The 20,629-nt window shown below is 51.2% G+C and overlaps 2 protein-coding genes across 2 annotated transcripts in view; one reads left to right on the top strand and one right to left on the bottom strand.

The window, feature by feature from the left end:
* Positions 1 to 10,443, bottom strand: part of TMEM104 (transmembrane protein 104) — a gene marked incomplete at both ends in the record, with an annotated part of 60,909 nt that extends 50,466 nt beyond the window's left edge. Inside the window, one exon of the mRNA XM_080712730.1 lies at positions 10,399 to 10,443. Within this exon, the coding sequence (XP_080568856.1) occupies positions 10,399 to 10,443 (45 nt within the window). The remainder of the gene's footprint in view (positions 1 to 10,398) is intronic.
* Positions 10,444 to 12,219: 1,776 nt separating this feature from the next.
* NAT9 (N-acetyltransferase 9) lies at positions 12,220 to 18,318 on the top strand (the record flags this gene model as incomplete). The annotated part of the gene is made up of 6 exons (XM_080712235.1): positions 12,220 to 12,311; positions 15,754 to 15,863; positions 16,618 to 16,761; positions 17,790 to 17,849; positions 17,997 to 18,091; positions 18,184 to 18,318. The coding sequence occupies 6 exons, from the start codon at positions 12,220 to 12,222 to the stop codon at positions 18,316 to 18,318; spliced, it is 636 nt and encodes a 211-aa protein (XP_080568361.1).
* Between the last annotated feature and the right edge of the window lie 2,311 nt (positions 18,319 to 20,629).

Raw genomic sequence — 20,629 nt, 5'->3', positions numbered from 1 at the left:
TTGGCCAAACACTTGGCCGAGCCAGGCCCTTCGGGGACTGTCTCTGGGTGTTGGTTTAGGCTCCGTTTCTGCTGTCAAGGATGCCAGCCCCCTACTTCAGACAAAGCTGTGTCCCGGATGGAACGCTCTGCTCTGCCCAGCCAGGCTTCCTGAGGTCAGGGCATCGTGGCGGGGCTCCGCGCACACCAGGAACCTGGAGCCTCCGAGACACCTCCGAGACCGCTGGGCCTGAGCCTCCACGGCCTCCCCGCCCGTCCTGGCCACTGTCCTTTGGACAGCGACGCTCACGCGTTCCTCACTCTGCCTCCTCCCTATGCCAACTTCAAGGTTTGGCATTTATTTTTTATTTGTTTATTTATTTTTGTGGTACTGGGGATGGAACCCAGGGGCATTCTACCTCTGAGCTACACCCCCAGCCCTATTTTTTATTCTTTATTTGGAAACAGGGTCTCATTAAGTTAGAGAGGGCCTCACTAAGTTGCTGAGGCTGTCCATGAACTGTGATCCTCCTGCCTAAGCCTCTCAAGTACTGGGATGACAAGCGTGTGCCACTACGTCTGGCATTTATTTATTTATTTAATGGTACTGGGGATGGAACTCGGGGCAGTCTATCTCTGAGCGACACCTCCAGCATGATTTTTATTCTTTATTTTGAAACAAGGTCTCACTGAGTTGCAAAGGGCCTCGCTAAGTAGCTGAGGCTGTCTGAGAACCACAATCCTCCTGTCTCAGCCTCCCAAATGCTGAGATTACAAGCATGTACCACCATGCCCAGCTTATTTATTTATTTATTTATTTATTTATTTATTTATTTGGTACTGGGGATTGAACCCAGGAGCAGTCTACCTCTGAATTATGCCCCAGCCCTATTTTTCTTCTTTATTTTGAAACAGGGTGTCAAGATGGGCATGGGGGCGCACACTTGTAATCCCAGTACTTTGGAGGCTGAGACAGGAGGATTGCAGGTTCGAAGCCAACCTCAGCAGTTAGTGAGGCTCTCAGGAAATAAATATAAAATAGGTCTACCTCCAAGCTCAGTTTTATATCTTATTTGGAAACAAGGTCTCTTTAAGTTGCTGATAGCCTTGCTTAAAGTTGTGAGGCTGGCTTTGAACCTGTGATCCTCCTGTTTCCAAATAAAATATAAAATAGGGCTGGGGTGCAGTTTGGAGGTAGAAGGCCTCTGGGTTCCATTCCCAGTACCACAAAAAATAACAAAAACAAGACAGGATGTCATGTCTCTAATTGGCGGGGGGCCTAAGTAGCTGAGGCTGGTTGTGAACCTGCAATCCTCTTGTTTCAGCCTCCCAAGTACTAAGATTACAAGTGTGGGCCACCACACCTGGTCCCCAGTACCATTAAAAAAATAAAAACAAGCCGGGTGTGGTCGTGCACCCTTGTAATCCCAGTACTTGGGAGGCTGAGACAGGAGGGCCACAGGTTCCCAGCCTGCTTCAGCAACCTACCCAGGGCCTCAGCCTTAGTGAAGCCCCGTCTCAAAATAAGAAAATAAACTGGGCGTGGTGATGCACGCTTGTAATCCTAGTACCTGGGAGGCTGAGACAGGAGGAGGTAGAATGCCTCTGGGTTCAATCCCTAGTACCAAAAATGAATGAATGAATGAATGAATAAATAAATAAAAAGAAAAATAAGAGAGTTGGGGTAAGGGTGTAGCTAGAGGTATAATGCCCCTGGGTTCAATGCCCAGTATCACCACATAAATAAATAAGTAGATAAATGGAGAGATAGAAAGAAGTGGGGCTTAGAGGTGAAGCACCCCTGGGTTTAATCCCTAGTACACTATATATATATTTTAGATGGTACTGGGGATCGATCCCAGGGATGATCTACCACTAAGTTATCCCCACCAGCCATTTTATTTTGAAACAGAATCTTGCTAAGTCACCAATGCTGGCCTCATATCTGTGATCCGCCCAGCTCAGCCTCCCAAGTACTGGGATTATGGGCAGGCGTGGCCTCCTGCTTCAGGGTTTTAAGAAAGCCTGAAGTGCAATTCATGCGCCCTAAGTCTGGCCCTCTGGAGCGCACAGTTCAGTGGGTGTCAGTAACATAAGCGCACCACCATCTCCGTCCATCTTATCACCACGCCTCCCCATCCATCCCCAGTTTCAGGGTAACTTGCTCATTGACTCAGGCTTCAAACCTAACTCGAACGTAGCTACCCTGACTCAGTTAATTACAACTAGTTATTTTCCCCAGAGTCTAACCTCACAATTCCTCTCTGACAGAGCCCCAGCTCCGACACGAAGCACTCCATTAGCCCTGAGCTGCTTCTGCCTCGAATCCTGCCTCCCGAGGCCCAGCCCGCCTGGGCACTGTTGACCCTGTCTCCCTGAGGTGGTTGGGGGGCCATGTTGTGCCCCAGTTCCTCTCATTTCCCGCCTGTAACAAGGCCCCATCCCTGCTCTCCACCCACAAGCCACAGCTGCCGAAGGTTCCTGCAGATGTTTCCCCAGCCTCCTAAGATGGGTCCCACGATGAAAGGGTGATCCCTCTGACTGGGGTCCTGCACCATCAGACTTACTTCTTGACCTGGAGATCTGAGGATTTCCCACAGTAACTATCCCAAAGCTCATTCTTCACCAACCAGACCCACAGCTCCATGGCTCGCTCTCAGATGAAGGCCCCTTCTCCTACCTCGTGGAGGTGACTGAGGCCTCCTGATGCACGCTCCCAAGGCCTCGCTCCTTCCCAGCTCAAAGACCAGTGTCTGCCTCCTCCCTGTCTGCCCTGAGCTGGGCCTCCTTGCTGAGGCCACGCTGGCACCTGAACTGGGCTCCATCCAGCCTGGAACTCTCTCTCCCCTTAGCTCTTCCTCTAGGCTACAGCTTTCCTTGGCAATTTCATTCCTTGGCTTTCCCTACACGGAGCTCAGGGAAGAGGCAAGCCGCCTCCTCTGTCTTCTTCCCAGACGCTGGTGGCTCCATTCCCAGGACTCTTGAAACTGACTTTTGTTTTTTTCCCTCTTTTCGGTGGTACTATGGATTGAATCCAGGAGTGTTCTACCTCTGAGTGACAAACTCCTAGCTCTTTTTATTTGGAAACAGGGTTTCGCTAAATTGCTGGGGCTGGCTTCACACCTGCAATCCTCCTGTCTCATCTTTCCAAGTACTGAGATTATAGGCATGTGCCTCTATGCCTGGTGAATCTGCACTCTTTTTTTTTTTTTTTACGAGGATTAAATTCAGGGGCATTCTACTTGTGAGCTATGAGCTACACCTCAAGCCCTATCTTATGTTTAATTTTGAAACACAGTCTCACTAAGTTGCAGAGGGCCTAAATTGCTGAGGCTGGCCGTGAACGTGCAACGCTCCTGTCTCAGCCTCCCAAATACTGGGATTATAGGCATGCGCCACAACACCTGGCTGAAACTGTACTTTTCTTTTTCTTTTTTTTTTTTTTTGCATTCAATATATACCTTTAGTACCAAACATGATGGTAGTTGGTTAGGTTCAAAATTATTATTATTATTATTATTTTTTGCAGTACTGGAGATTGAACCCAGGGACATTCTACTTCTGAGCTATACCCCCAGCTCTATTTTTTAGCTCTTTGTTTTGAAACAGGGTCTCACTAAATTGCAGAGGGCCTCACTACGTAGCTGAGGCTGGCTGCAAACCTGTGTAGCACAGCTGGACAAAGGGTGGCCATGTTCCTCATAGTGCCGACCTTTCTGCAGACCTTAAGCCCAACTACCTGGACCTCCCAGGAATGGCCTTGGCCTCCTTCCTCCTTCTCAGATCCCTGTGGTACTGACTTTACTCCTGAAGGGTTTCTTGTGGCTCCCACTAGCTCCTCTTCTTATTGACAATTTGTGTGTGTGTGTGTGTGTGTGTGTGTGTGTGTGTGTGTGTGTGTGGTATTGGGGATGAAACCCAGAGGCATTCTATCTCTGAGCTACACCCAGAACTATTTTTATTCTTTATTTTGAAACAGGGTCTTACTGAGTTGCAGAGGGCCTCACGAAGTAGCTGAAGCTGTCTGCAAAACGTGATCCTCCTGTCTCAGCCTCCCGAATGCTGGGGTTACAAATGTGCGCCACCGCGCCCCGCCCGGCTTATTAACAATTTAGATGACTCCTTTCTGGCCCAGCCCCTGACAACAGATTCCAAACTAGTCTTACTGTAAGCTAAGATGGCTGTCTTCCAGTTTGCTTCACCACCTGTTTCTGAGGCTTTAAAACAGACAAACAGCTCCTCTCTGGCAATCCCCGAATTATATCTTATTTTCATTCCCAATTCTTAGAAAGATGCACTAAGTCTTTCTCAGATAGCCACGTGCTGAGTTTGTGATCAGAAATATACAAATTGGAGCCATTTTCATAGCCTCAGTAATAAATAAATAAATAAATAAATAAATAAATAAATAAATGAACTTTTTATGAAGCAGGTGGAAAAAGCTGGGCCTGGTGGCACAAGCTTGTAATCCCAGCATTTGGGAGACTGAGACCAGAGGATGGCGGTTCGCGGACAGCCTCAGCTTCTTAGTGAGGCCCTCTGCAACTTAGTGAGATCCTATTTCAAAATAAAGAATAGCCGGGCGTGGTGGCACACGCTTGTAATCCCCACGCTTAGGAGGTGGAGACAGGAGGATTGTGCAGGTTCGAAGCCAGCCGCGCTGGCTTAAGAGACCCTGTTTCCAAATAAAAAAGTATAAAATAGCTCTGGGAGTGTAGCCCGGAGGTAGAAGGGTTTCCAGGAACCCCAGTACCACCAAAATAAATAAATAAAGAAAGAACGAACAAAAAATAGGGCTGGGGGTGTAGCTGGGAGGTAGAATGCCCCTAGGTTCCATCCTCAGTACTGCAAAATAAATAAATAAATAAATAAATAAATAAATAAATAAATAAATAAAGTTCAGAGATAGAATGCTCCTGAGTTCATCTCAGCACCATTAAAAAAAAGAAAAAAAAGCATGAAGAAATAGAGACAGGAACCAGACAGGCCTTGGGGCCCTTGGCTAGAGGAAGAGGGGCTGGGCAGTGGGTACAGAAGGGCAGACTTCTTGGCGGGTGCTGACTGAACACCTGAGCGCTAGCCTAATGGAACCTGTTGAGGGGACGCGCTCAGCCCACGGTCCATTTACCCGGGGCAGGAGCCCTCCGGCGCCTCCTCCCACGCCCTCAATCCTGCTCAGCCTTTAAGGCCCACTCAAATGCGGCTGCCACCACAAGGCCTTCCTAGTCTCCCAAGTCCAACCTGCTTCCCAACTTGGGTCCTGGGAACAAGACGGTTCTTATGCCTTGTCCTGGGTTTTGAGTTTTCACATATTTATCTTTCCCCGTTACTGCAGCCCAGGCAGGCTGAGCGGCGGCCTGGGTCTCACTCCTCCTCGTGTTTTCAGGGTACAGCCTGGAGACGGAGCTCGGCTGATTTCACGGGACCCTGCTCAGGCTCCCTTGATCTGACGGCCCTTTGCCGGCCTTCAGGATGGGACCATCTGGCTTCTCGCAAATGACTGTGAATATCGATAACAAGCTGATGCTTCCTTCTGCAGGGTCGTTTCGTCAGTGGCGCGGTGGGGCTAGCGGTGGCGTGGGCTAGCTGCGTTCTGCTCATTTACTGGTGTGCATAACTGTGCTGCGGGCCAGGTGCTGGGCTGGGAACTGGGGATACAACTGAACCAAGCAGACACGCCCTTGGCCCGAAGGAGCTGGAGCCTCAGGGGGAGGAGGAGAGAGAGACAAGAGGAAAAACAAACTGACTACAGCTTGAGAGAGGCCTAAAGAAAGGAATCAGGCATCTTGACAAAGAATAATGGGAAAGCACTTTAAATGGAGTGTACTCAAGGAGTGGCTGGAGATGACATTGAGGCCAGGACGTGGAAGAGGAGACGCTGTGGCCGCGGCAGCAGGCCAGGGAAGAGACTTCCCGGCACAAAGGCCCAAGGTAAGGAGGGGGGGGGGCTGTGCCAGGCCGGGGGTGGCTGGGCCCAGAGCCAGGCAGTGGGGGGCTGGAGGAGCCAGGAGCTGGAGGGTGCTGAGCAAGGCGCTAACAGACCCCAACACCTGAGCCCCCCAGCTTTGTTCTCCACTTCTCGGTTCTATCAGAAGCAACTCTGTCAAGGGATTGCAACTCTTACTGTGTTATTATTATCTTTTTGTATAATAATATGGTCCTGGTGACTGTTCTCACGATGGAAAAAAGAGAAAGCAGGAAGGCTTAAGGAAATGATGGTACTCAGGCAAAAAAAAAAAAAAAAAAAAAAAAAAAAGGGAAATTAAATAGCCTAAGAGACAGCTGCAAACTCACGGATGGTCTTGAGATGTAAGAGTTCAAAGGCCGACTACAGGCCAGGGTTTCTCAGCCTGGACTCTGTGGCCAGATCTTTCTCTGCCGTAGGGACCTGTTCTGCATGCGGCAGGATGGTGTCCACCTGATGCCAACGACCCCTTCCCCCAAAAATCGAAAGACTCTCTAGACATTGCCAAATGCCCTCTGGGGACAAAATTATCACTGCTTGAGGACCTTGGCTGAAGACAGAGACACAGTGACAAAGGCAGGGGCCCAAAAGTGACTTCCAATAAACCTTGGTAAAAAAGAAGCTTTAGTAACTATAAAGAAACCAATTAGCCGGGCGTGGCAGCGCACGCTTGTAATCCCAGCGTTTGGGAGGCTGAGACAAAAAGGTAGAGGTTTGCAAACAGCCTCAGCTACTTAGTTGAGGCCCTTTGCAACTCAGTGAGACCCTGTTTAAAAATAAAGAATAAAAAATAGGGCTGGGGGTATAGCTCAGAGGTAGAATGCCCCTGGGTTCCATCCCCAGCACTGCAAAAAACAAACAAACAAACAAACAAACAAACACATAAATAAAAATAAAAAGAAAGAAAGAAACCAATTGCTGCGCATGGTGGCCCATGCTTGTAATCCCAGTACTTGGGAGGCTGAGACGGGAGGATCCAGGTTTGCAGCCAACCTCGGCTACTTAGTGAGGCCCTCCCAACTTAGTGAGACCCTGTTTCCAGATAAAGAATAAAAATAGGGCTGGGGGTGTAGCTCAGAGGTAGAATAATTCTGGGTTCAATCCCCAGTACCACACACACACAAGAAGAAAACAATAAATTATCAGCAGCTGGGAGTACAAATGGGTAGTTAGGTTGTCTTGCTCTGTTGATATTTTGTAGATCCTAGCAGGGATTCAGGCAATCCTGTGGGCTAATGTAGGGCTGGCTGGCTGACCGGCCGGCCTGCCTGCCTTCCTTCCTTCCTTTTCTCTCTTTCTCTCTTTCTTTTTTGTGGTAGTGGGGATGGAACCCAGGGACATTCTACCTCCAAGCTACACTCCCAGCCCTATTTTTGATTCTATATATTGAAACAGGGTCTCACTGAGTTGCAAAGGGCCTCACTAAGTAGCTGAGGCTGGCTGTAGACAACGATCCTCCTGTCTCAGCCTCCTAAATGCTGGGATTACAAGCGTGCACCACTGTGCCCGGCTCTGGCTTCTTTGCTTTCTGAGGGCCTCAGCAGTCCTAGCAAGCATACTCTTTGAGCCAAGCCAGAGGCCGGGTCAAGATGACTAGGAGGGGAGGGGGAAGAGGAAGGAGACGATCTCTTCCGCTGGCCACGTGACAGTTCCGTGAGGCCTGCTTCCTGGGACCCACAGCAGAAAGCAGGGAATAAGGCCCCAGCACAGTCTCCTCCTGCGCAGGCTAACCTGAGCTTCCTCCAATTCCCAGCCCTGGAAAACTGAGCTGTCCCCTGTGCTCTAGGAGCTCAGTGGAGCGTTCCATTGGCCTCAAGTCCAACCCAGCAGCTTCACCCATGATGCGCAGAAGGCGGCGGTCACCAGGCTCTTTCAAAGCTGCCCCTCTGACAGCTGTCAAAGGGCACAGAAGGCAGCAGGGCTTTGCAAACGCTGACTAGGATTTAAGGCCCGGACACCAGTGCCCTCTCCCTCAAAAGCAGGAGCAATGCTCCCCATCGAGAACCGGCTGACAGAGGCAACCTCAGCAGCTACCATTCCGTTGAGCAAGTCCCACCTCACCCTGTATTCTGCTCATACGGCCACTTCAGTCCTGAGCCACCACTCCTGGTCCCCATAAATGGAGAAACAGATATGCCGGTCCTTCGCTCACTCCCGGTGACAAAGTGCAGGCCTGAACCATGTTCCCGTGCCTAGCACTGTCCTTGAGGTGTGGCATCTCAGGCCCCTGAGCTGCTTGGCTGCCTCTTACGAATATTTTACATGAGCCAGGTGTGGTGGTGCACGCTTGTGATCCCAGTACTTGGGAGGCTGAGACTGGAGCATCACAGGTTCGCGGCCGGCCTCACCTACTTGGTGAGATGCTCTGCAACTTAGTGAGAACTTATTTCAAAGATAAAGAATCCCCAGTACTGCAAAACAAACACCCTTAATGTGGAATGAGTCAAACTAAAGCAGGGGGGCAATATAGAGCTTAGGAGAGACTTCTTTTCAGGATTGTGCATGGGCTGGTGCACTTTTATGCATGATGTGCCCAGAATCTTAATCTCCCAAGACAGTGGAGATGGGTTTGTGTATATGTTGTGTTGAGCTGGGGCCTGGCAGGGTATTCAGAGCAGCTTTGGTGTTAGGGCCAGTTTTACTGCTCATCTGGGCTCAGTGGATGGTAAAATCTTCTGTTTCCAGGGGACCAAGAATCATTCTTCCAGGATAGTGAATTAAGAAGCCCTCTGGGAGAAGGTGTTACTTCCCCTTTAAACGCTGACCACTACCTTCTGGTTAACACCACCTCGTTCCTTTGTGCCTTTCTTTCCCCTCCATCTCTCTTTACCAGTAAGATAAGAGAACACAGCAATGCCCAGAGCTGGCCCGCAGATGAAAACTCCAAACACAATAAATCACATAAAATGGAGAAAAAAGAAAAAAGAAGAAAAAAAAAGCAGATCTCCTGAAGTTTGTAGGCCTACCTGTCCGATCTCCTGTGGGGACATGCTGACACATGAAATTATGACTTCAACAACTGGACGCACAAGAAACAGGACCATATCAAACTCTTTTCCTTCCAAACCTCAGTTATAGAAATGACTCATTTCCTCATCTCTAAATTTATAGATGTTTTAAGGAAAAGCAGGAACTATGATGACCTTTAGGAACGGCATGGACATTTCACTGCTAATACAGATGGCAGGGAGCGGTTCCCTATTTCCACAAAGGAGAGGGACAATATTCATCCCACTCTCGGGTTCACAAAAGATTCCCAGTAAATTACAGAGGTGAAGGGGGACCTTTATGGCCGCATGAGAATAACGTAGGCCCAAGAGGAAGATCCTGGAACGAGGAAGGCTTCTTCCAGCTGTTCTCAGAGATGCATCACACCACAAGACTAGGGTCTGTGATGCTAAGCAGAAAAGGAGCAAGGATTCAAAGGCTGGGAAACTGGATGCAGAGAAGCTGTGGAGCCGGGTGTGGTGGCGCACGCTTGTAATCCCAGCATTTGGGAGGCTGAGACGGGAGGATCGCGGTTTGCGGACAGCCTCAGCTACTTAGGCCCTTGGCAACTCAGTGAGACCCTGTTACAAAATAAAGAATAAAAAATAGGGCAGGGGGTATAGCTTGGAGGTAGAATGCCCCTGGGTTCAATCCTCAGTATCACCAAAAAAAAAAAAAAAAAAAAAAAAAAAAAAAAAAAAAATGCTGTGGAAGGCAGGTAGGTCCTAGAAAGAAGGCACTGGCTACTTAGGGCAGTGATGCTTTGCCCTGACACCTGGTAGAAACATGAGTGAATCATTTGATTATTCAAACATTTATCCTCCAGCTACTTATCCAGGCTAGATAGAGACCTCTGTGATGTAACAACTGTGAGCAACTGGATGTTACACAGAGAAGATAAACTGAGTGTGTGTGTGTGTGTGTGTGTGTGTGTGTGTGTAGGGGTAAATGAGGAGTAAGACTTCAGACAGAGTGAAATCAATCTTTCTAATTGCCCTAATTCTCGATTCCACCGAACTGCAAATTGGAAGTCTCTGTGGTCTCGCCGCCGCTTTCGCCATCCAAGACCATAAAAGTTGTGCAACTTAAAATTCAGCTAATGACTGAAGCAGTTTCAGCCTGCTGAGATGAGAAAAACCCCAAGTCAACAGCTGTCAATCAGAGCACATCTGAAGGGCAACCCGTGCATCGGGTGATAACCCCGAGAAAAGTGTGATAAAGACTTAGCAAGTCAACTTGGTTTGACTGGGCACTCTCCGAAAAGCACCTACAAAGGGAATGAACTTGACTCATAGGCTGAGCCGGCACCACAGCAATGTGGCTACACTGAACTCTCTCTCATCTGTTTTCCCCAGGATCTATTTAATTCAGGGCCATCACTAGTACAGTCCACAGGAAGCACCGGGCTTCTCTGGCAGCCAGGAGCAAAGAGGTGTGTGCATAGACGATTTCAAAAGGAAAACTCACGTAAGGAGAATAGAGCTCCCCGGTTTCTGTGATTTCACCCGCCATCTCCAAAAAGTGAGGAAGGACGGACAGCAGAAGTTCCTTCCCTCCAGGAGCAGCAGCGGCAGCAGTTCCCTAAGACGAAAAGAATAGAATTCTGTCTTCCGGCGGCGGACAGAGATGGGGTGGAGGCAGGCTTGCAGCCTGCTCCCACCTCTTGTCCTTTTATCACAAACACTCAGAACCTCAGTCACAAGACTCAGCCTGGAAGTCCCGGCAGCTTCTGCTAACTTTCCCCATTCTGCGCAGGGCACGGCTCCCATGGATATTGCTTGGACTCTAGTGATTTAAGGAGCTTCCCAAGCCACTAAGTCTCACCCAGCCCCAGAACCGCCTTTACACTCCGAAGGGCTTATGCCCACCCGATTCCAGGAACTGCGAGCTCACTAGCACACTGGGCAACCCACAAGACTATCTGCCGCCTTCGTTTATGGAGGGAGCTGGGGTTATCCTAGGTCGCCCCTCCAACACAACCACTTAGCCCCAAACCTCTTTTTAACCAAGGCCCCGCAACCTGCTTTCTGCCCTGCCTTAGGGGATTCTTACCCTCAAACCTTCTTTTCTCAAGAGCCCCGCTCTGACCCCGACCCTCGCCCCATCTCCCGGAGGAGCCCTCAAATCGGGCACCCCTCTTTATCCCCTCCCATCCTCCCTCCAGCCCAGACACCTGCGGCACAGGTCGCTCACGGCCGCCGCCGCCGCCGGCCCCTCCGCTGTTGCCGGCGCCAGCTGTCCCGCACCAGCGCCCGCAGCGCGCATGCGCCGGCGCCCCGGACCACCTTCCCGGCGCGCGCCTCGGGAGGGGCGCCGCGCGCTGATTGGACGCCGCGCGGGGGCGGGGGCGGGGCCGGGACTGGACCTGGCGGCTGCCGTCTGCGTGGCGGAAGCGGTAGTGCGCTCCCACGCGCATGCGCGAGGGGCTGCCGCGGCCGGGCCGGGAAGCGTGGCCAGTCGGGAGACGCCGATCACTCTTTCTGCTGGGGACGCTTTCGTCCTCGGGGGATGGGTGTGAGTTTGGCAGTTCCGGGACCCGGGTGTTTAGAGGGTAGAGGGAAGGAGCCTTCAGCGCCACGCAGAGAGGAGGGCCTGAGTGGGCTGGGAGACCGGACTTTGGGGCGGGGAAGAGGGAGGGCTAGAGCCTGATGACCTGGACACTGGGATGAGAGGTTGGAAAAATCGGTGTAAGGCAGGCCTGGAAGTTGTTTGTGGTCTGGAGTCCCAGGACTGGGGCTAGTGATGGGAGTTTTCAGGACGTGTCTTGGTTTTGGCGGCGGTTGTATTTAATGGGTGATGTTCAGGGAGGTAAATGGAAGAGACAGGCAGGAGTGGCAGCCCAGGTTTAGTTCCTGAGGTTCGAGCCAGGGATTGTTTGATTCTTCTCCTTTTGGTACTGGGGATCAAACCCAGGGGAATTCGACCTTCGAGCTACACCCCCAGCCCGTTTGTTTGTTTGTTTATTGTTATTATTTGTTTTGAACCGGTCTTGCTTTGTTGCTGAGAGCTTTGCTAGGTTGCGGAGGCTGTTTTCAAACCTGTAAACCTCCTGTCACAGCCTCCCAGGTACTGAGATTACAGGCGTGGACCGCCACGCCCAGCTTTGTTTAGTTTTTCTTAACCAGCTCTGTTCTTGCAAAAGGTTTTAGAAACCGTGTTCTCTGAAGTGCGTGGAAGGAAAGAAGGAGGGAGGCCCTTCTATCAATTTATCCCCCTCCCAGAGGGAGAACCTTGATTCCCAGCCTAAATGGGAAGAAACTCGGGGTTCTTAAGTCTTTGCTCTTCCACATGCAGGCTGCTACCATGAGGTTGAATCAGAACACTCTGCTACTGGGAAAGAAGGTGGTCCTGGTCCCCTACACCTCGGAACATGTACCTAGGTAACTGTCCACTGGACCTGGGGTGGAGGATGGATGCAGTTGTAGTCACAGGTAGGGTTGAGCAGATCAACTCCCCGTAGCACAGCAAGGAGGCTTCTTTAGCCTCAATCTTGAAGGCTGGTTACTCTGAGAAGAAATGTTGGTTGTGAGCCTGGCGTGGTGGTGCATGCTTGTAATCCTAGCGCTTGGGAGGCTGAGACAGGAGGATCAAGGTTCGCGGACAGCCTCAGCTACTTAGGCCCTCTGCAACTTAGTGAGACGCTGTTTCAAAATAAAGAATAAAAAATAGGGCAGGGAGGGGGTGTAGCTCAGATGTCAAATGCCCCTGGGTTCCATCCCCAGACCTACAAATAAATAAAGAAATAAGAAAGAGCTTGGGGTAGTGATGCACACTTGTAATCCCAGGAGAATCTCTGTTCGAGGACAGCCTCAACTACTTAGTGAGGCCATACGCAACTTAGTGAGACCTTGTTTCAAAATAAAGAATAAAGTTGGGTGTGTTGGTGAATGCTTGTAATCCCAGCATTTGGGAGGCTGAAGCAGGACTATCGCAGTTCAAGGACAGCCTCAGCTACTAAGTGAGGCCCTTTGCAACTCAGTGAGACCTTGTTTCAAAATAAAGAATAAAATTAGGGCTAGGGGTGTAGCTCAGAGGTAGAATGCCCCTGGGTTCCATCGCCAGTACCAAAAAAAAGGAAAAAGAAAAGAAAGGAAAAGAAAGAAAGAAAGAAAGAAAGAAAGAAAGAAAGAAAGAAAGAAAGAAAGTTGGTTGTGAGAGTAATTATATACAAGAAAAAAGCTGAAATTGATGACTCTGACTTCCCTGGAAGTCTCCCTTTCCCCCTTTTTTTTCCCCTTTCACCTTCTCAACTTCCTTTCTGTCTTTTCAGTAAGGAATTATTTCATGTCAACTAAATGTGTATAAGAAAGGAAGAGAAACTGTCTTCTCGCCCACTTGCAAGTTAGTGGCATTCCCTGGCGTCTCGTTGAATACTTACTGGGTTCCTTGGAGACTTGACATTTGCTTATCTCAAAATGCTGGGCTGATGGGCTATTTCCACGTCTGCCCTTTGAAAGGCCAGGACCACTTGGCAGATGTCTGGCAGATTGGGAAAGTGGTGGTGTAGGGGGTGTTCTGTATGCAGTTTTCCTTTGGGGGTGGTCCCTGCCTTTGTGGGGATCTGTTTAGCCTTTCACAAGGTTGGTTTGCATTAGACTTCCCCTTAGGAATTTGTGGAATGTTTGGTTTCAGACGGCTCCTCCACATTGGCCCCTGGGCCAGGATACAAAGCTCTACAGATAGAACTGCCCTTCCTGCTGTTCTTTTGTAGGCCTGGTCTGTCTTGGGTCTGAGGCCCTCTGTCTTCTATGAGCCTGATGTTAATGTTAGCCCTGTGGGACCCTGCTACTTAAGGTCCACTTCTTTATCTTATGACTTTGTACTGGGGACTGAACCCAGAGGCATTCTACCTCTGAGCTACACTCTCAGCCTCTTTTTTTTCTCCGGGGTCTGGGAATGGAACCCAGGGGCATTCAACCCCCAAGCTACACCCCCTGCCCTTTTTTTTTTTAATTCTTTCTTTCCTTATTTATTTTTGGTGGTACTGGGGGTGAAATCCAGAGGCTTTCTACCTCTGGGCTATACTCCCAGCCCTATTTTTTTTTTTTTTTTGGTGGTATTGGGGTTCCTGGAAGCCCTTCTACCTCCTGGCTACACTCCCAGACCTTTTTTTTTTTTTTTTTTCTAGACCCATTTATATTTTATTTTGGAAACAGGGTCTTGCTAAGTAGCTGAGGCTGGCTTCGAACCTGTGCGATCCTCCTGTCTCAGCCTCCTAAGCACGGGGATTATAAGCGTGTGCCACCACGCCTGGCTGACCTATTTTTTTTTTAATATATATATTTTTATTTGGAAACAGGGTCTTTATATATATGAACCTGCGTGATCCTCCTGTTTCCGTCTCCCAAGTGCAGGGATTACAAGCGTGCCCCACTATGCCCGGCTCCCAGGCCTATTTTATATTTTATTTGGAAACAGGGTCTCACTAAGTTGCTGAGAACCTCACTAAGTAGCTGAGGCTGACTTCGAACCTGTGTGATCCTCCTGTTTCAGCCTCCCAAGCGCGAGGATTACAAGCGTGTGCCACCATGCCCGGCTTATTCATTTTAAAACAGGGTCTCACTAAGTTGCAGAGGGCCTCAGTAAGTAGCTGAGGCTGTCTGTGTACTGTGATTCTCTGGTCTCAGCCTCCAGAATGCTAGAATTACAAACCTGTGCCACCACACCCAGCTCTGTCAGCTTCTTTTTTATTTGTTTGTTTATTGTGGTACTGGGGGTGGAACCCAGGGGCTTTTCTACCTCCCGGCTGTACCCTGAGACCAATTTATACTTTATTTGGAAACAGGGTCTCACTAAGTAGCTGAGGCTGGCTTTGAACCTGCGCGATTCTCCTGTCTCAGCCACCCAAGGGCTAGGATTACAAGCATGCGCCACCACGCCTGGCTTATTTATTAATTTTTGTTGTTTATTTTGTTACTGAGGATTGAACCCAGAGCTCTGAGCTACAGTCTCAGACCTTTTTATTAAGCCTATATTTTATTTATTTAAAAAACAATCTATATTTTATTTATTATATAAATTTTAAAAATAAATTTATTAAGTAAACTTTATTTTTATTTATTTATTTTTTTCAGTACTGGGGATGGAATCCAGGAGCATTCTACTTCCAAGCTACACCCCCAGCCTTATATTTTTATTCCTTATTTTGAACCAGGGTCTCACTGAGTTGCAAAGGGCCTCATTAAGTAGCTGAGGTTGGCTACAAACCGTGATCTTCATGTCTCAGCCTTTAAGTAAACTTTAAATAATAAAAAAATGTATTTTGAAACAGGGTCTTACCAAGTTGCCAGAGGCTCTCTAAGTTGCTGAGGCTGTTCTTAAAACCTGCAATTTAGCCGGGCGTGGTGGCGCACGCTTGCAGTCCCAGCATTCGGGAGGCTGAGACCAGAGGATCGCAGTTTGCGGACAGCCTTAGCTACTTAGTGAGACCCTGTTTCAAAATAAAGAATAAAAAATAGGGCAGGGGAAGTCGAATGCCCCTGGGTTCCATCCCCAGACCCGCAAAAACAAACAAACAAACAAACAAACAAAACCCCTGCAGTTCTCCTGTCTCAGCTTCCCAAGTGCTGGAATTACAGGCATGCCCCACCAAGCCTGGCTTATTTTTTCATTTTGAAGCAAGTCTTACTAAGTTGCTGAGCGTCTTGCTAAATTGCTGAGTCTGGCCTCCAAGAACCTGCAATCCTCCCGTTTCAGTCTCCCAAGTTCTGGGATTACAGGTACGCACGTGGCACCCAGACGTTTCTTTACCGTATACAACTCACATGGGACCCATGCCTCTGGGCCAGTCCTGCATATCTAAGGCTATCCCTGTCCCCACAGGTACCACGAATGGATGAAATCCGAGGAGCTGCAGCGGTTGACGGCCTCGGAGCCTTTGACCCTGGAGCAGGAGTACGCTATGCAGCGCTCCTGGCGGGAAGACTCGGACAGTGAGGAGCTGAGGCCCCCAGCCCTGGGGTGGGAAGGCTGCTCCAGAGGCAGCCCAGGTCCCCTCCCCTCCTCACCTCCAGCCTGTCCTTCTTGGGGCAGAAGCTTTATGAGAAGCCTTGAAGGTTCTGGAAAGCCGCATATCCTGCTGCCTGAAGCTGCTCCCTGGGGCACACCCTTTGCCCTCTTCCCCCTGCATTGGACCGGCCTTGGGAGGACTTAGCGAAAGCAGAGCATTTTGGGCTCCAGTTGTGAATTTCGGCCCTGTCCTCCTGTCCCTTGCAACAGCTGGTGCTGTCACTGCCCTCCGTGGATCCCCTTGCTCTTTAAGAGTACAGCTATAGCCTGGCACAATTACAGTGCATGCTTGTAACCCCAGCATTTGGGAGGCTGAGACAGGAGGGATCTGGGTTTGCAGACAGCCTCTGTGACTCAATGAGGCCCTTTGCAACTCAGTGAAACCCTGTTTCAAAGTAAAGAATTAAAAAATATATATATAGGGCTGGGAATGTCGTTCGGAGGTAGAATGCCCCTGGGTTCCATCCCTGGTACCACAAAAAAAGAAAAGAAAAAGAGTACTGCTATTATTTGGAGAAGGAGCTTTGGAGCCTGTGTAGTGACTTGCAGGCCCTGGGCCCCTTTTCTCCTGCTGGGCTCAGGGGACCGTGCTCTTTGGTTCTCTGGCTGGGGTAGGAGCACCATCTTCACCTCTCTGGGGACTGTGGTGGGTGACAGCCCTGTCGCCTCCCCCCCTAGAGTGCACCTTCATCGTGCTGGATGCAGAGAGGTGGCTGGCCCAGCCCGTCCCCACCGAGGACAGCTGCATGGCAGGAGACGTGAATCTCTTCCTCACGGATCTCGAAGACCCCACCTTGGGGGAGATTGAAGTCATGATTGCAGGTTTGTCCCACCTGACGCGGCCTTCATTTCCACCTGGCCCTGAGATCTGTTGAACTGTAAGTCTGCTGAGCTGCACCGGGCATTCAGAAAGCTCAGGGAGAAAGCCTGGCCTGGTGGCGCACGCCTGCAAGTAAGCCCAGTACTTGGGAGAGTGAGACGGGGAGATCGCAGGTTCAAGGCCAACCTCAGCCACTCACACCTAGAGGAACTTAACAAGACCTTTGGTAACTTAGCAAGGCCACGCTTCAAAAGAAAAACTAAGAAAAGGCTGGTGTTGTAGCTTGGAAATAGAATGTGATTGGTGTTCCATCCCCAGTACAAAAGAAACAACACAGAAAACCAAAGTGCAGAGGGAGGCTCCCTGTTGATGAGCCAGGATCTGTCTGGAGGAGACTGCCTCCCTAACCCCACCCCTAGCCTGGTGGTTCCTCCCTGGAGTCCTCACTTTATGTATTTATTTATTTAGGTACTAGGGATTAAACCCAGGGGCATTCTACCTCTGAGCTCCACCTCCAGCCCTATTTCTTTATTTTGAAGCAGGGTTTTATTAAGTTGCGGAGGACCTCACAAGTTGCTGCGGCTGGCCACAAACTGGGCCTCCTGCCTTAGCCTCCCAAGTCCTGGGATTACAAGTGTGCACCATCACGCCCTGCTTCATGTTATTTCTAATGCTTTAGCATGAACTTAACCTTTGGTGTTTGAGGTCCTCAAAATTCAATCTGTTCCCTCCTTAGCCTGGGTGGGGGACCCCCCCCAAACTAAATTATCTTGGCTGGAGCATCCTGTCACGCTACAGGAGGGGCCCCTCCTGTTTCTAGTCCTCGGCTTCCCCCAGGGGCCCCGACTGCTGCCTCATGGCTGCGCGCCGAGGTGGAGGGGTCAGCTTGCTCGGCTGCGTGCCGGGGCCTGGGTCGCACCCCTCACTCTGCCTCTCTTCCCCTTGGTCCCCTGCCCCGCAGAGCTGTGACGTCAGGTACACCCGGTGCGGCTCCTGGTCCTCACGCATGCGCGGTTGCTCTCTCTCCTAGAGCCCAGCTGCAGGGGCCGGGGCTTCGGCACCGAGGCCGCTCTCCTCATGATGGCCTATGGTAAGCGTCTGAGGGAACCGCACGGGGAGACGTGGGGGGCCTGAGGGTGGGGGCAGGGTATGCCCCCTCCCTGCACACAGGCAGGAAGGGGAGGGGTACCAGTGAGGACGCTTCATCCCACCTCTTGTCTCTCCCATCCCTATGGAGGAGTGACCAAGCTGGGTCTAACCAAGTTTGAAGCCAAAATCGGCCAAGGAAATGAACCTAGCCTCCGCATGTTCCGGAAGCTTCACTTTGAGCAGGTGAGGACTTCAGCAGAGCTGGTGTGGCAGGCGGGGCTAGAACCCTTGGCAGCAACTCTGCGGGCCCCGCCCTCACTGTCTGGCCCGCGCAGGCGTCCGTGAGCAGTGTCTTTGAGGAGGTGACGCTGAGGCTGACGATGACCGAGCCGGAGCAGCAGTGGCTGCTGGAGCAGACGAGCCACGTAAAAGAGAAGCCCTACAGAGAGGGGGCGGCGGAGCCCCGCTGACAGGCCCGGCTCCTGGGCAGCCTGGAGATCCAACGCCTTTCGTCCTGCTCCACGCTGGGAACCACCTTCCAGAGCCCTTCAGACCCAGCCCAGCTCGCCCTAGCCTCCCCAGCACAGCAGTGGCTGAACGGACTCCTCTCCCCTCCTGGCCAACTGACTGGCTCCCTGAGTGGACGGTGGAATTGGCTGGGAAGCTCAGGGAGGAGGGAGAGCGGGAAGGGGAGCCAACAGCGGCCTTCCCGGGGCACCAAGGCCAGAGGCACCACTCTGGGGCAGCAGCCCTGCCTGGTAGTAAAGTCTGCTGCCTGGCCACCCTCCCTGGTCTTCTCATTTGGCCTGCAGAGACAAGAGCTACCAGGAGCCCAGTCCCTGTCCCACATGGGAGGGAGGAGCAGGGGTACTCAGTCCTCCCCCGTGAGCAGCAGCAGGGCTTGACCCTGGAAGGACAGGAGGCCTGGTGAGGGAGTGGTCAGCCTTCCACCGAGATGCAGACGGCCCTGACTGTCCAGTGAGTTTTGGTTATAGCTCCTCTTGGCTGGAGAACTCCCCCACCACCCTTGACAAAGCCTGGAGCTTCCTGCTCAGCTGCTGGGGCTATGGACCGGGCCTGCCTTCAGTCCCTGCAGCAACTCACCCTCCGACTTGGGCTCTGTACCCAGCCTGGCCACGAGGGGGCAGTGGAGGCACAGGTTCAGGATGGCCAGGCTGCTGGCAAGAGCCCTTTACTCCCCACCTTGGGGGGGGGGGTACCTCTTGAACCCCAGTCGTCCTTCATGCCCTGTCACAATGTGGGTTGGCTGTCAAGAAAGGCCAGGCAGGTTTTTAAAACATAGCCATAAGCCAAGTGTGATGGTGCGTGTCTGTAATCCCAGTACTTGGGAGGCTGACAGGAGGATCACAGGTTTGAGGACAGCTTCAGCAGTGTGGCAGGACTCATAGGAACCTGTTAAGACCTCGTTTCAAAAAGCAAAAAATTGGGCTGGCAGTGCAGTTCAGAGGTAGATTTCCCTGGGTTCAATCCCCAGCACCACATAAAACAGGCTGGGCAAGATGGCGCAAGCTTAATCCCAGTACTTGTGAGGCTAAGACGGGAGGATAAATGTTCACAGCCAGTCTCAGCTACTTAAGTAGGGTTTGTGGGAAGGCCCTTCACAACTTGGTGACACCCTGTTTCAAAATAACAAAAAATGGGAAGCTGGGCGTGGTGGTGCACACTTGTAATCCCAGCATTTGGGAGGCTGAGATGGGAGGATTGCAGTTTGTGGACAGCCTCAGCTACTACTTAGTGAGGCCTTTGCAATTCAGTGAAACCTTGTTTCAAAATAAAGGGTAAAAAATAGGGCTGGTGGTATAGATTGGAGGTAGAATGCCCCTGGTTTCCATCCGCAAAAAAAAAAAAAAAAAAATTGGGGGCTGGAGGTGTAGCTTGTAGGTAGAACGCCCCTGGCTTCAATCCCCAGTACTGTGTGCATGGGCACACACTCACCACCACACAGTCCTGGAAGGAGGCTGGTGGGGCATTTTGGAGGGGGAGAAGTCCTAGGTTAGGGCTTGTCCAAGGCCTGGCAGAGAACCCTTTGGTCTTGACGTCTCATCAGACTCTGCTGAAAAACTTTATAGAGGTAAAACATGCTTGAATCTAACGTGATACGCCCACTCGCTAGGGCTACCTTCCGAGCCACCAGTCCCTGTCCTAGTGTCAAAGGCCCCCAGGCCTTCACCCAGCAGGTAAAGGAGGGAGGGGCCCTTCCAAGTCCTGTGAGGTCATCCTCACCCTGTTCCACCAGAGTGGGGGCCTCCACTAAAGGTCAAAGGGCAGAGGCAAGGGTGGGGTAGGCCAGGCCCGGCTGCCAGGTTCCTAGTCTCCCTGCAGGTTGGGTGGACAGGAGCCTGGGGCCAATTGCATAGCCTCTGGTCTCAGGCCACCCTGGGCAGGCGGCAAGTGGCCTCAGGTGCCCGAGGTCTGAGGGCTCTGGGCCTGTGAGGGGCAGGGCACACCCTTGGAAAGCCGTCCCCAGCCCACCTGGCCATGTGTCCCCGGGCTCAGTGGACCAGTTTGTTCTCAATGCTGAAAAACTGCCCTCCAGTCAGGTCAGTGGCCAGATAAGATAGAGTATCTGGCACCAGCAGCACCTGCCTCAGGGGTCCCGCGCCCCATCAGCTTGGGGCAGGGTTGACCAAGTCCACGCTTGCCAAGCCCAGCTCCATCCCGAGCTTTGCATCTCTGGGCCTCGGCTTCCATTTCCCACAAACCCTCCTGCTGCAGAGGAACCCCGTGTGTGCGGTGACGGCTCACGGTGACCCTGGGCAG

Source organism: Muscardinus avellanarius (assembly GCF_963383645.1).
Source record: "Muscardinus avellanarius genome assembly, chromosome: 16".
In the NCBI taxonomy this organism is placed as follows: Eukaryota; Metazoa; Chordata; class Mammalia; order Rodentia; family Gliridae; genus Muscardinus; species Muscardinus avellanarius.
Note: the sequence above shows the minus strand (reverse complement) of the source record. Positions and strands in the feature narration are given on the sequence as shown.